Source organism: Somniosus microcephalus, chromosome 12 (assembly GCF_052327205.1).
Source record: "Somniosus microcephalus isolate GS21.2 chromosome 12, FLI_Smic_1.0, whole genome shotgun sequence".
Taxonomy (NCBI): domain Eukaryota; kingdom Metazoa; phylum Chordata; class Chondrichthyes; order Squaliformes; family Somniosidae; genus Somniosus; species Somniosus microcephalus.
Window position 1 is genome coordinate 52,316,922 of NC_140998.1, and position 15,563 is coordinate 52,332,484.

At 41.3% G+C, this 15,563-nt stretch overlaps 1 protein-coding gene across 3 annotated transcripts in view; it reads right to left on the reverse strand.

Annotated features, from left to right (window-relative positions):
* mnat1 (MNAT1 component of CDK activating kinase) overlaps positions 1 to 15,314 on the reverse strand; it is a 182,278-nt gene extending 166,964 nt beyond the window's left edge. Inside the window, exon 1 of one of the 3 annotated variants that reach the window (XM_086002850.1) lies at positions 15,076 to 15,314. In XM_086002850.1, coding sequence (XP_085858976.1) covers positions 15,076 to 15,164 — 89 coding nt within the window. In that variant the 5' untranslated portion in view covers positions 15,165 to 15,314. The remainder of the gene's footprint in view (positions 1 to 15,075) is intronic. The other 2 variants (XM_086002848.1, XM_086002849.1) reach the window with 2 other exon arrangements.
* Positions 15,315 to 15,563: the final 249 nt, after the last annotated feature.

Here is a 15,563-nt window from a genome sequence, read left to right on the forward strand (position 1 = left end):
AAATTAAACACACCTGCACTACATCCCTCCACCGCCTACATGAAAATGCTGAATCATGTGATGCCACTGTGCTGGAGGTCCTTGGCTTGCTAGAACCAGTTTCTAAAAAACAGCCAAATTACCAATCCAAAAGTGGTTGGATGCTTTCACAATGTAACGCTTAGTCCGTGTTTTCAGTCAAAGGAACTGCTGGCACATTAACAGTTGTTAATGTTAATCAACATTAAAGCGAATAGAAAGTCAACCCAACCAAGGAATCCAGGGACTACCTCTCTTGATTGGGCTCAAATTCTTTGGTACAAGAGATGCTAAAATAAAGCTTGGCACATCTTCAAACAAATGAACTTGTCTAATTAGGTTCCCACTGCCACATTTTAAAATAAACTATTTCTTAATTGGGTTTCAACAAACTGATTTTCTAGGTTTTGTGTAAGCTTTAACCTCAAAATGAGAGTCGATATTGGGCCTGTCCAGATTAAAAAGATTATAATCCATTCAAAAAACTGAAAAATAATTCATTGATTTTTGTACTGAACCAACCATTATGGGAATGGGTCCAATGCAGAGTTGTTCAGTTTTTGTTCTACAGAAGCTCAATGATATGGTTCCAATAACATGTTTCAAATTTGACTGAAAATTTGTATTTCTGCAGTGTTCATGTAAAGACAACATCTCAGAGTACTTGGCGAAGAGTGTTCTGACAAAAGGTCATCGACCTGAAACGTTAACTCGGTTTCTCTCTCCGTGGATGCTGCCCTGGCCTGCTGAGTTTTTCCAGCATTTTCTGTTCTCTCAGAATACTTAACAAGGCAGAAAAAGGTCAACATCGATCAGTTAAAAAAAAAAAGCAAAAGAATTGAACTCAGGGTAAAGACCAAGGTATGAACAAGAAGGAGGGATGTGTCAGACAAACGATAGAAGGGAATTTCAGAGTAGGGCTACAACAACTGAAAGAACTGCCCACCAATGGTGGAATGAAAAAAGCAGGGAACTAGCAGCAATCTAATGTCAACTCCATAGAAATTACAACACAGAAACAGGCTGTTCGATACAAACAGTCCATGTTGCGTAACCTTCCACACGAATCCCATGTGCCTGCCCTGTTCCTGTATCTCCTTTCCTTCAATCAACTATCTAACCTAGATGTTGACATGAGCCCAGGTTTTGCAGGGCCGATGAAGGCTAAGCCCTCAGATAGGCTCTGCAAGTTCCAGATTCCTCATAAGCTTATGGGGATTCTGTTCGTAAAAATGGAATCCCCATAAGCTTATGAGGAGTCCCCCTTTCTAATTGGTTGGCCTGGCCCACGTGATCCCAGGGACGCTTCCGAACCGCCTGCATCCCTGGGCCTTTACACAGGCGTACGCCTGCAGGCCCAGAGCCCGAAGACTCCGAAGCCACCAGATACTTCTGTATTTTTTTTAGGGTTGGAGGTGTACTCCGGAGGTACGCCTCCGAATGCAAATCTCGGCCCATGGTCTCTGCTTTATCACTAACTGCATCCCACAGCCTCACACCCCGAAATAGTTTCTTCTGCTTTCTGTCCTAATTCTCTGATGTTTCATTTTATATCTATGTCCACTCTTTCTAGGCCCCTCAATGACTGGAAAGAATCTGTTTCTATCTACCCTGTCCCATCACTTCCTGATTTTAAACACCTCTATCAAATCGCCCTTTAATCTCTTCGGTTCAAACAACAACTCTCCAAATTTTTCTGAGTCTTTCTTCGTATTTGTATTTCCGCATACCAGGCAGCATCCTGGTTAATCTGTGCTGTACCCTCTCTATTGCCTCAACATCTTAGTGTGGAGCCCAAAACTGCACACATTACTCCAACTCTGGTTTTATTAAGGTTTTATATAGATTCACTATTACATCTTGATTTTCATATGCTATACCTCTTACCATAAATAGAATATTGCATTAACTTTTTTATGGCCTTATCCACTTGAAATGCTGCTGTTAATATCTTCTGAACTTGCATGCCCAAATCCTTCTGCTTCTTCCACATCACCCAACTTTTCTCCAATCAAATTATAATTATTACTTTTTTTTAAACTAACATGTACCACCTCAGATTTACTAACATTGAATTCCATCTGGAATGTTTTGGCCCATTTCACCATCTTAGCCAATATCCCTTTGAAGCTTCATTTGGTCCTCAGAATTATTTACATCTAGCTCCTATTTTAGTATCATCTGCAAATTTGGACATCACTCCCACTAACCCTATATCTAAATCATTGATGTGCACAGTGAACAGAAGTAGTCCAAAACAGAACCATGTGGGATACCACTACCCACTTCCAAACACTCCCGAGGAACTGCCCTTAACTCCTATTCTCCATTTCCTCTCTTTTAACTAGTTTTTAATCCAATTTGTTACACTCCCTCTACATACATACCCCATAATCTTCTCCAATAGTCTCCTGTTCAAAAGCTTTCTGAACGTCTATGTAAACACACCATTGCATTTCCCCCGTCCACTGTATCAGTCACCTCGTCTATCAGGTTTGTTAAGCACAATCCAGACGGGGTACGGTAGCATAGTGGTCATGTTACTGGACTAGTAATCCAGAGGCCTGGACTAATGATCTGGAGACATGACAAATCCCACCACAGCAGCTGGGGAATTTAAATTCAGATTAAAATAAATCAGGAATAAAAAGGCCATATTGTCATCATCAGTAATGATGACCATGAAACTACTGGATTGTCGTAAAAACCCAACTGGTTCACTAATGTCATTTAGGGAAGGAAATCTGTCGTCCTTATCTGGTCTAGCCTATGTGTGACTCCAGACCCACAGCAATATGGTTGACTATTAACTGTCCTCTGAAGTGGCCTAGCAAACCACTTAGTTGTACAAGGCTGTGTTCACCACCTTCTCAAGGGCAATTAGGAATGGGCAATAAATGGTGGTGCTGGTTGAAGGCAGGATGCTGACCTGGTCACCAGGAGAGCAGGGGATGTAGGTGTGTACGGCTGGAGACTATTGCTCTGATAGTAAAGCCATGGGGGGATTTGAAAAGAGGTCTTAGAAGACAATTCATATGGCTACAGGAAGTCAATACAGGCTTTGTGCGCGATAGCGTGTAGTCTGTGGAATTTTAAATAATTCAGAGAGATTACAATTTGCAACTGAAATATGTAAAATATATAATTAGGATGAGTAAGTATTCAGTGAGATATGAATGTTATTCTGGTAAGACACCAGTGCCTAAGCTTCCAGACCCCTCCCCCCTTTGATTGGGATATGTCACTGACAGGCAGAACTTTCCCCTGCCCGTAAGATGCCCTGAATCCCGCCTTTCCGGCCCCAGATTATTTACATATGGAAAGTGTGCTTCCCAGCCTCCTCTGGAGTAACTGAAATATGATTTGTGTCAGAAATGGCAATTAAACATGCTTGGACATAAAACTTTCAGAAGGGATAGGGAAAGAAGGCAGCAAAGGTAACAATATTAATTGGATACAAGATCATAGCACTAGAGCACAAGTACTTAAATATAGAGAAGTAGTCCAAACATAATCCCCCTACATTAAGCAGAGGAATAACAAGGGTACACTTACATTACTGTATGCATATTATAGACCGCCAGAGAATTAATTAGAGAGGCATGCATTAACATGAGTTATTACATGAGATATTAATTATGTAAAAATAAACACAGATAAGGAAAATGTTTGTGGTGAAAAGGGCTATTTCTTTAGCAATGTGTTCAGAACTGGTTCTTTTCAGTAGATGTGTTGCTACTCCAAAAGGAAGGAAACATTGCCCTGGTTCTGGGTAATAAAATGGAACAAATAGGTGACCTGAAAATAGGGGAGCATTTAAAAAACAGGTGACCATAATATAATTAGATTCAGTGCAAGAAAGTAGACAAAAGTATTTCACTGGAAAAAAAAACAAATTATATAGCGAGATGAAAAAAAAGGACCATGCCCAGATTAAATGCAAGGAAACATTGGCAAATAGACCATAGATTGCCAATGGGAAAGGAGATGGAAAGGGTAGAAAACAAGTATATTGTAGAAAGTAACAAAGGAAATGCAACAAAACTTGGGGTTCCGTGGATCAATAGGGATATTAAATCAAATTTGAAAAAAAAACATTTAATGCTTACAGGGCAGTTAATGAAAATGAAAGCCTGAATAAATCTAAAGAATCATAGACTGATACAGCACAGAAGGAGGCCAGTCAGCCTATCGTGCCTGCGCTGGCTCTTTGGCAGAGCTATCCCAATTAGTCCCACTCCCCTGCTCTTTCCCCATAGCCCTGTAATTTTTTTTCCCCCTTCAAGTATTTATCCAATTCCCTTTTCAAACTTACTATTGAATCTGCTTCCACCGCCCTTTCAGGCACTGCATTCTACATCACAGCAACTTGCCGCGTTAAAAAAAGTTTCCTCATGTCGCCTCTGGTTCTTTTGCCAATCACCTTAAATCTGTGTCCTCTGGTTTCTGACCGTTCTGCCACTTGAAAGTTTATCCTTAATTACTCTAGCAAAACCCTTCATGATTTTGAACACCTCTATCAAATCTACTCTTAACCTTCTTTGCTCCAAGGAGAAGAACTCCAGCTTCTCCAGTCTCTCCACATAACTGAAGTTCCTCATCTCGGTACCATTTTAGTAAATCTCTTCTGCACCCTCTCCAAGGTCTTGACCTCCTTCCTAAAGTGTGGTGCCCAGAATTGAACACAATAATCCATCGGACCCTAACCAGTGTTTTATAAAGGTTTAACATAACATAGCAATGCGAATGAGATTCGAACGCACGTGCGCAGAGCACAATAGATTAGCAGCCCATCACTATAACCTCTCGGCCATCTCATCTCACAACATATATGAAAGCTATAAAAAGGGAGGTTAGAAAGGCGGAGGGAGCATGGAAAAAAAAATTAAGAAAAAACAGGGCAATAAAAAAGGTTTTCGATATACACAGTAGTAAAAGGATAGTCAAAAAAGGCACAGTTGTTCAGAATGCAGGAGGTAAGCTTGTAGTGGAGAGCGAGTGAACAGCAAAAAATCTTAAGTACTTTACCTCAGTTTTCATAGGAGATGGATACTGAGATTAAAGAACCATCAAAGTTGGATATAGAACTATGGGTGGAGGTTATTATACGAAGAGACATGGTGCTTAAAAAAAGTTACTCAAACTTAACTTAATTGCACAAATGGTTTAGACCCGAGGATCTAGAGGGAAACCAAGGAAGAAATAGCCAAAATTCTGTGGAAAGGAAAGTGCAACAAATGTAACATCCTTCTCCAAAAAAAGACATGAATAATCTAAAGTTATAGACTGTTTATTCTTATTTCAGTTGTTGGCAAACTAGTAGAGTCTATAATATGGAATGAAATTATTAAGCACCGGGAGAAACTTGAGTTAATCAGGACATAGGAGCAGGAGTCGGCCATTCAGCCCCTCGAGCCTGCTCCGCCATTCAATTAGATCCTAGCTGATTCGCACCTCAACTCTATTTACACACCTTTGCTCCATATCCCTTGACGGCCTTACTAACAAAAATCTATTAATCTCTGTTTTGAAAGCTCCAATTGTTCCACATCCACAGCCTTTTGGGAGAGACTATTCCGGATTTCTACTACCCTTTGTGTAAAAAGGCGTTTCCTGATTTCACTCCTGAATGGTTCAGCACTGATTTTTAAATGATGTCCACTTGATCTCGATTCCCCCACCAGAGGAAATAGTTTCTCCGTATATACCCTACCAAATTCTTTAAACATTTTAAACACCTCGATTAGATTACCCTTCAATCTTCTATTCTCAAGGGAAGACAAAGGACCAGTCAGTGTGGGTTGCTAAAGGATAAGTTGTGCAACCGACCATATAGAATTATTTGCAGAAACAAGATAAATAAAGGAAATACAGTGGATATACTTTATTTGGATACACAAAAAGCATCTGAATAGTGTGTCCAGTTTTGGGCACACAACTTTAGGAAGGATGTCAATGCCATGGAGAGGGTGCAGAAGAAATTCACTGAGATGATACCAGGGAAGAGACTAAAGGAACTCTTCATTAAAGCAGAGATGATTAGGAGATCAGGTAGGTGTTCAAATTATGAAGGATTTTGATGAGGTAAATGGAGAAAAACTATTTCCACTGGTTGGTAACTATGCAGCACTAATCAAGAACAGAGAAAGGCGAAAAGATTTTTTTATGCAAAGGGTTGTTAGGACATAGAGTGCCCTACAGGAACAGGCAGGGAAGCAAAATCCAGAATAGCTTTTAAGAATAGCTATTTGAAAAAGAAAACTTTGTTAGGGTAAAGGGAAAGGCTAAATGGATCACCAAGAGCCAGGACAGCTACGATGAGCCGAATGGCTTCTTGTTATTATAAAATCCTACAATTCTAGGTACTACATAAGAGGCTTCTGAATTAAGGCGAATGTGGTCATATGGAGAGAGAGATGGTTAGCAGAAAGCAAAAGGTAGGTTTCTCAGACTGGAAAGATGTGGCGAGTGATGTTTTGTGATGGGTTTGCTGCTTTTTACTACATTTCTCAATAATCTGGATTTAGGAACTGAGAAAACAATACTGAAATTTACTGATAACAGCAAGTTGAATGATATGGCAAATTGTGATGAGGACTGTGAAAGACCGCAGGAAGACGTGGTTGGGCTATTAAAAAAATCAAACATCATCATTGGTTTTCTAGCTAATTGCACCGAATACAAAATAAAAAATAATAAGGGGAAAAAGTATCTGGTGGGCGTAGTCTACAGGCCCCCCGAACAGTAGCAATGCTGTTGGACAGAGTATAAATCAGCAAATAATGGAGGCCTGTAAAAAAGGTACGGTAATAAACATGGGTAATTTTAATCTCCATATTGATTGGACAAATCAAATTGGCCATGGTAGCCTGGAGGAGGAGTTCATAGAGTGCATCCGGGATGTTTTCCTAGAACAGTATGTAATGGAACCAACCAGGGAGCAGGCTATCTTGGCGGCTCTGGTACTATGTAATGAGACAGAATTAATAAATGATCTCATAGTAAAGGATCCTCTAGGAAAGAGTGATCATAGCATGGTTGAATTTCAAATTCAGTTGGAGGGTGAGAAAGTTGTATCCCAAACCAGTGTCCTGATCTTAAACAAAGGCAATTATAATGGCATGAGGGCAGAACTGGCTAAAGTGGACTGGAGAAACAAATTAAACGGTAAAAAAGTTGAAATGCAGTGGCGGACATTTAAGGAGATATTTCATAACTCTCAACAGAAATATATTCCAGTGAGAAATAAAGATTTTAAGAGAAGGGAGCACCATCCATGACTAATTAAGGAATTAAAGGATAGTATCAAATTGAAAACGAAGGCATACAATGTTGCCAAGACTGATGGGAGGCCAGAGGATTGGGCAATTTTTAAAAACCAGCAAAGGATGACTAAAAATATAAAGGGAGAGAAGATGAATTATGAGAGTAAGCTGGCAAAAAACATTAAAACAGATAGTAAGAGCTTCTACAGGTATATAAAAAGGAAGAGGGTAGCTAAAGTAAACGTTGGTCCCTTAGAGGATGAGACTGGGGAATTAATAATGGGGAACGGGGAAATGCCAGACTCTGAACAAATATTCTGCATCTGTCTTCACTGTAGAAGACACTAACAACATCCCAATAATGGATAATCAAGGGGCCACAGGGAGTGGGGAACTAAAGACAATCACTATCACTAAGGAAATAGTACTTGGTAAAATAATGGGACTAAAAGACGACAAGTCCCCTGGACCAGATGACCTGCATCCCAGGGTCTTAAAAGAAGTGGCTACAGAGATAGTGGATGCATTGGTTGCAATATACCAAAATTCCCTGGACACTGGAGAGGTCCCAGCGGATTGGAAAACCGCAAATGTAACACCCCTATTTAAGAAAGGAGGGAGACAGAAAGCAGGAAACTATAGACCAGTTAGCCTAACATCTGCCATTGGGAAAATGCTGGAGTCCTTCATTAAGGAAGCAGTAGCAGGGCATTTAGAAAAACATACTGCAATCAAACAGAGTCAGCATGGTTTTAGGAAAGGGAAATCATGTTTAACAAATTCGCTGGAGTTCTTTGAGGATGTAACAAGCAGGGTGGACAAGGGTGAGCCAGTGGATGTGGTGTATTTGGATTTCCAGAAGGCATTCAATAAGGTGCCACATAAAAGGTTACTGCATAAGATAAGAGCTCACGGAGTTGGGGGTAATATATTAGCATGGATGGATAGAGAATTGGCTAACTAACAGAAAGCAGAGAGTCGGGATAAATGGGTCATTTTCTGGTTGGCAAATGGTAATTAGTGAGGTGCCACAAGGATCGGTGCTGGGGCCCCAACTATTTACAATCTACATGAATGACTTGGATGAAGTGGAATGTAGCCAAGTTTGCAGATGATGCAAAGATGGGTGGGAAAGCAAGTTGTGCAGAGGACTCAAAAAATCTGCAAAGGGATAGAGACAGGCTAAGTGAGTGGGCAAGCATTTGACAGATGGGGTATAATGTGGGAAAGTGCGAGGTTATCCACTTTGGCAGGAAAAATAAAAAAGCAAACTATTATTTAAATGGAGAGATTACAAAATGCTACAGTTCAGAGGGACCTGGGGGTCCTTGTGCATGAAACACAAAAAGTTAGCATGCAGGTACAGCAAGTAATCAAAAAGGCAAATTGAATGTTGGCCTTTATTTCAAGGAGGTTGGAGTATAAAAGCAGGGAAGTCCTGCTACAACTGTACAGGGTGTTGGTGAGACCACACCTTGAGTACTGTGTACAGTTTTGGTCTCCTTATTTAAGGAAGGATATACTTGCATTGGAGGCAGTTCAGAGATTAGGTTAATTCCAGAGATGAGGGGTTTGACTTATGAGGAAAGGTTGAGCAGGTTGGACCTATACTCATTGGAATTTAGAAGAATGAGAGGTGATCTTATCGAAACATATAAGGTATTGAGGTGGCCCGACAAGGTAGATGCAGAGAGGATGTTTCCCCTCATGGGGAAATCTAGAACTCGGGGGCACAGTCTCAGAATAAAAGGTCGCCCTTTTAGAACTGAGATGAGGAGGAACTTCTTCTCTCAGAGGGTCATAAATTTGTGGAATTCTCTGCCCCAGAGAGCTGTGGAGGCTGGGTCATTAAATACATTTAAGGTGGAGATAGACAAATTTTTGTAAGATAAGGGAGTGAAGGGTTATGGTGAGCAGGCTGGGAAGTGGCTCTGAGCCAAAGATCAGCCATGATCTTATTGAATGGCGGAGCAGGCTCGAGGGGCCAAGTGGCCTATTCCTGCTCCTATTTCTTACGTTCTTAAAAGCAAGAATGTCATGTGAAAATTGTTTAACCCTTAGTTAGGCTGCAGTTATACATAAAAATATATAGAAGTTACAACACAGAAATATGCCACTCGGCCCAACCAATCTGTGTTGGCATTTACCCTCCGCACAAGCAAATAATTCTAATCACAGTTACTCATCCTGTTCCCATATCCCTTCAACCCTTTTGCCTTCATCTACCTATCCAATCTAATCTTGAATGTTGACAATTTCTGCTTCAACCAGTAATCCTGGAAATGTATTCCATAGCCTCACAACTCGAGTGTCACGTATAGTTTTGTACAGCCCTTCATTGGAAGGATATGAAAGCAATGGAAAAGGTGCAGCATAGGTTGGCTGGGATATTGCCCGAGAGGAAGGGTTACAGTTATGACGAGATTTGAGATATTAGGGCTTTTGTCACTAGAGCCCAGAAGGTTGGGGGTCACCTGATAGAGATCAAGATTAAGAAGGGTTATGGTTATGATGGGGTAAATAGTAATAGATTGCAATGAGAACACAAATTTAAGGCAATCACAAACACAGATTAAAGGGGGGGGGGGGGGGAATTGTTTTGAGGGTGCTCAGGAATGTTCTGCCACAAACCTTCCCCAAGTACTTTTAGAAAGGAATTAAACAGTTGTTTGGGGAAAAGGGAATATTAAAGGCTATGGAAAGCAAACAGGAGAATGGGATTAGACTGAACAGCTCATGTCGAAAAAATCCCCAGCACAAACTTGATGGGCTGAATGGTCCGCTTCTGTGTTGTAACATGCCATCATTCAATTTGGGTAGAATGTGCCTCCTGTGAAACACTTCATCCTCAAGTCTGCTTACCCCCAGTACACAAAGATTCCGAAATACTGTAGTGTGCACTGACAGATGTCTCAACACAAGGCTTCCCAATGGCTCAATGGGCAAATGCACCGTGATGCTGTACTGAGCCACTCAGACAAGGAAAGACACCATTTTGATCACTGATCTATGCTGAGATAGCCGATCTGAGCAGGAGCAACAATGACCCCAATGTAAGGAGAGAAAGAAAATCAATAAATCAGGCAGTATCCCTAATCCTGGTTTAGTCATCCATGTTAGAAACTCAGTGAGAGAAAGGGAGGGAACCAGGATTGGGCTAAGTAAGTCATGAGGTTCCCATGACCAAAAAGTACACCAATATTCACTGTTCAAGAGCATACATGAAGAATATTTATTTAGGCAAGATAGCAAAGAATTATCGCCATGAGTTACAGTCCACTTTTGATCATTTGAAATTATGTGTTTAAAAAACTGAATTATCATTTGAATTATGCAATGTAATTTTTTTTTTTTTTTTTAAACTGTTCTCAAGATAAAGGGTAGGCCATTCAGGACTGAGATGAGAAGAAATTTCTTCAGAGGGTGCTGAATCTTTGGAATTCTCTACCCCAGAGGGCTGTGGAGGCTCAGTCATTGGGTATATTCAAAACAGAAGTCGATAGATTTCTGACTAGTAAGGGTATCAAGGGATATGGCGATAGGGCCGGTGAATTGAGTCGAGGCAGAAGATCAGCTATGATCTCATTGAGTGGCGGAGCAGGCTCGAAGGGCCAAATGGCCTACTCCTGCTCCTATTTCTTATGTTATGTTTGCCAAGGTTACTGCCCATCCCAAGTTGCCCCGGGAAGATGGTGGTCCCGTTACCACTGCTGTCCTTGTGCTGATGGTGCTACCACAGTGGTGGTAAGTGGGGAATACTAGGACTCTGACTCAGCGACAAAGGAGGAAGTAGTAGATTGTCAAAGTCAGGATGGCGAGTGACTGGAGTGATGATATTCGCATAACATTGCTACTCTTGCCCTTCTCATTATCAAACATACTGCAGCCACAGTGCACTGGTGATGGGGGGTGGATATTGAGTCCAGTGACCGAGGTACCAATCAAGCAAACCGCTCTATCCTGAATGGTATCCAACTTCTTAGGCAATGTTGTGGCTGCATTCATCCAAGCATGTGATGAGTATTCCACCACACTCTTGCTTTGCAGATAATGGAGAGGCTTTGAGGGGTCAGGAAATGAGCCACTTGTCAGAGTACCCAGCTTCTGCTCTGATCTTACAGCTATGCTGTGGCTATGTCTAGTACACTTCAGTTCTGGTCAATGTTGACTCCCTAGATGTTGCTGATGTGGGACTTGGCGATGATAGTGCCGCTGAAAGTCAGAGGAGATGGCTCAGCTTTCTCTTCAAGATGGTCACTACCTAGCACTAATGTGGTGTAAATGTTACTAGTCACATCAGTAAGTAGGTTATTGATGAGTAGATGTCACATGATGGCATTATTGATGACTCCTTCCATCACTTGCCAAGTCTTCTTCGGCAGCACCTCCCAAACCCACGACCTCTTCCACCTAGAAGGACAAGGGCAGCAGGCGCATGGGAACACCACCACCTCAGAGTTCCACTCCAAGTCACACACCATCCTGACTTAGAAGTATATCGCCGTTCCTTCATCGTCGCTGGGTCAAAATCCTGGAACTCCCTACCTAATAGCACTGTGGGAGTACCTTCACCACACGGACTGCAGCGGTTCAAGAAAGCAGCTCACCACCACCTTCTCAAGGGCAACTAGGGATGGGCAATAAATGCTGTTCTTGCCCGCAACGCCCAGATCCCATAAACAAATTTTTAAAAACTTAATGTCATTTGGGGTGAACCAAATTGGGTGGACGCTGGTATCTACGATAGTGGGGATCAGGGCACTTTTGGTTGAAGATGCTTGCCAAAACTTCAGCTCTTCTCTTGCACTCAGTTGGGCTCCACCATGCTAGAGGATAGAGATGTTCATGGAGCTGCCTCCTCCTCCGGTTTGGTTGTCCACTATCATTCTGAACTGAAGTACAAGGGCTAGAGATAATACAGCAATGAGGGAATTGTCTGAATTAAGCAGCTCTGGATTGTGAGTTGACTGTACACCGTTCAGGAGAGGAGAGGAGATAAAGGGGGGGAAATGCGGTGTCAACGTAACTGCTGTGGAAGGAGTAGGCTTGGCTGACTGAAATCTTGGAATGAGAAAAGGTCTCTTATGAAGGATTCAGGTATGAGAACTAAAATTATCTTAACATATCAAAAGTTATAATTTACTGAAACTAGGAAGTGTAAAATACCTAGATTAAAGCATTGATCCAGAACAAAATTCAATTGCAAATGTATTTCCAATATGTTATCAAATCTAAAACTAAATATTTGACTAGACAACTTTTGGACATTCACGTTAGCCAACACTGTACCAACAACAATATTTTTTGTTTTTATTACTCTTAGTATTTTGGTTAAATTAGCACTTTTGTAAGAAACTGCAGCAAGAAAAAAAATTACACGGGATAGTTTTGTTTTTTCATGCTTCACGTAGGCAAATGCACAATAAAACACTCTTCACTGCTTTTACAGAGAGTTCAGCATGGCATGCTGGTGTTGCATTTTGATTTCCTGTATCATCATCTCCTTGAGGCAGCTTTATACAGCAGTTTCATGCTTTCTGCAAACCCTAATTAAGACCAGTACATAGGATATACGGCACAGAAACAGACCATTCGGCCCAACCCGTCCATGCTCCACATGAGCCTCCTCCCGTCTTTCCTCATCTAAATCTATCAGCATAACCCTCTATTCCCTTTTCCCTCATATTCTTGTCTAGCCTCCCCTTAAATGCATCTATACTATTCGCTTCAACCACTCCCTGTGGTAGTGAGTTCCACATTCTCACCACTCTTTGGGTAAAGAAGTTTCTTCTGAATTCCCTATTGGATTTCTTGGTGACTATCTAATATCGATGGCCTCTAGTTATGCTCTTCCCCACAAGTGGAAACATTCTCTCTGTATCCACTCTATCAAAACCTTTCAGAATTTAAAAAGATCTCTATTAGGTCACCACTCCGCCTTTTTTCCAAGAGAAAAGAGCCTGTTCATCCTTACTTGATATGTATACCCTCGCATTTCTAGTATCATCCTTATAAATCATCTCTGCACCCTCTCCAGTGCCTCTATATCCTTTTTATAATATGGTGACCAGAACTGTACGCAGTATTCTAAGTGTGGTCTAACCAAGGTTTGATACAGGTTTAGCATAACTTCCCTACTTTTCAATTCTATCCCTCTAGAAATAAACCCTAGTGCTTGGTTTGCTTTTTTTATGGCCTTGCTAACCTGTGTCGCAACTTAGTGATTTGTGTATTTGTACTCCTAGATCCCTTTGTTCCTCTACTCCACCTAGGCTCAGACCCTCCAAGTGATAAGTGACCTCCCTATTCTTCCTACCAAAATGTAATACCTCATTTATCTGTGGCGAACTTCATTTGCCAATTATATGCCCATTCTGCAAGTTTATTAATGTCCTCCTGTAACTTCTTGTAGTCCTCCTCAGTGTTGACTATCCCGCCTAATTTGGTGTCATCAGCAAATTTTGAAATTGTGTTCGATTCCCAAGTCTAAATCGTTAATGTAAATTGTGAACAACAGTGGTCCCAGCACAGATCCTTGTGGAACACCACTATGTAGTGTATGTACCTTTAAGAGGAACTGTGTTTTTGAAGCCCCTGTATACTGTAGTACCAGTAGTGACCACTCGGGTATATAAGCCTGTGTAGCGTCTTGTGTAGTTAGTTCACCTCCAGACTTTGTTCAGTAAACACTTGTTAAATCAACTCCTGCATTCCATGTCTCCATTAACACACGGATCTAACACACTACCCACCTTCTGCCACTGTGAATAGCTACCCTTTACCCCTACTTTCTGTTTTGAAGCCAGCTAGCTATCCATTCTGCTACTTGTCCCCTGACTCTGCATTCTCTGACCTTGTTCATCAGTCTATTATGGGGTACGTTAGCGAAGGCCTTTTGAAAATCCAGATAAATTACATCTACTGCATTACCATTATCTACTCTCCCTGTTACCTCTTCAAAAAAGTCAATACGGTTGGTCAAGCAAGACTTTCCCTTTTGAAATCCATCCTAACTTGTTTCAATTGGAGGTCTCAAGAATACAGTATTTTTACACTGACTTTTTAAAGCAAGTTGATTCCAGAAGACAGCCTCTGCAAACTGGTTTCCCCAGTTTGTATTACTAAATTCAAATCTCTTAACCCCACAACAAAGCCAGAGACCCAGTTTGTCCATGGGTCTAGAGTCAGCCACAAGAGAACTCAATTTAATAATGTAAACTCAAGTAACTGGCTCACAGAAGCTGCTTTCCCATAATTCAAACCGAACAGCTCCAGTTCAAAACATGAAGCAGAAAATGCTGGCAATGCACTTCAGATAGGTCAGTATCTATAAAAAGGGAAAAGACAGGCAAATGTCTCAGGTGAAAGACAGCGTTTGTATGAGTGGCAATTTAAATCCAGTAGCCAATAAACTTGAAATGTTGGAAACTCACAATTAAGTTCTCCAACAGCCGAAAAGAGAAGACAGGCTAAACGCTAACGGTATTACTGTGCAATTCCAGGTTTTATTTCACATTTCCACCATTCCATGTGTCTTTCTACTTCTTTAATTGTGTGTAGATTGGATTCAGTTGACAAATTCTACTGATGTTAATTCAGGTTCCTTGCAGCTAGAGTCAACATATTCTCCAGCAAAGAAAGGGGAAAAGAAAAGGATTTGGTCGACATTCGTGAATACTGCACCAAACTGTTTAGCCTGAATGTCTGTTTACAGGGAGAAAACACACGGCGCTCCCGTTTTAAAAGCGCCTTTGCGCCCCATGATTTCCTACGGTTACAATGCATCACTCACAGCGTGTGTCCGCACACATTCACCATCAGTTTGAGCGAGGGGTTGCGGTATTTCGTGGTTTTGCACCGAGGACATCCTTGATCATCCATCCTGCCAGGTCCCTTAGAAACAGCGCAGCAACCAGACGGCTCCGACTGCAACACTCAGCATTTCACAAACAGTCCGCCGAGTTGGCGGAAGACAAATGCGCGGACACCAATGAGGTGCGAGCCGGGCCGCGGTGGGAAATAGAACCTGGCCTGGATGGATAGTTGGCAATCTATAATCCCCGCAAACTCCCAGGCGTTGAGTTATAACATCATATACAAAATTCCTCTTGGAAAAAATGCTTTAATAATTTTGTATTTATTCATTCCTCCAATTCAATTTAAATCTGCGGGTCTGTAGTCATTTATTTCATGTGTGTGTCTATTTTAACTTTGCAATGGCCATCAGCTGAACAAATACAAACATCTTATTGAATGCATCTGTGTTTGTGCACTAAGAAA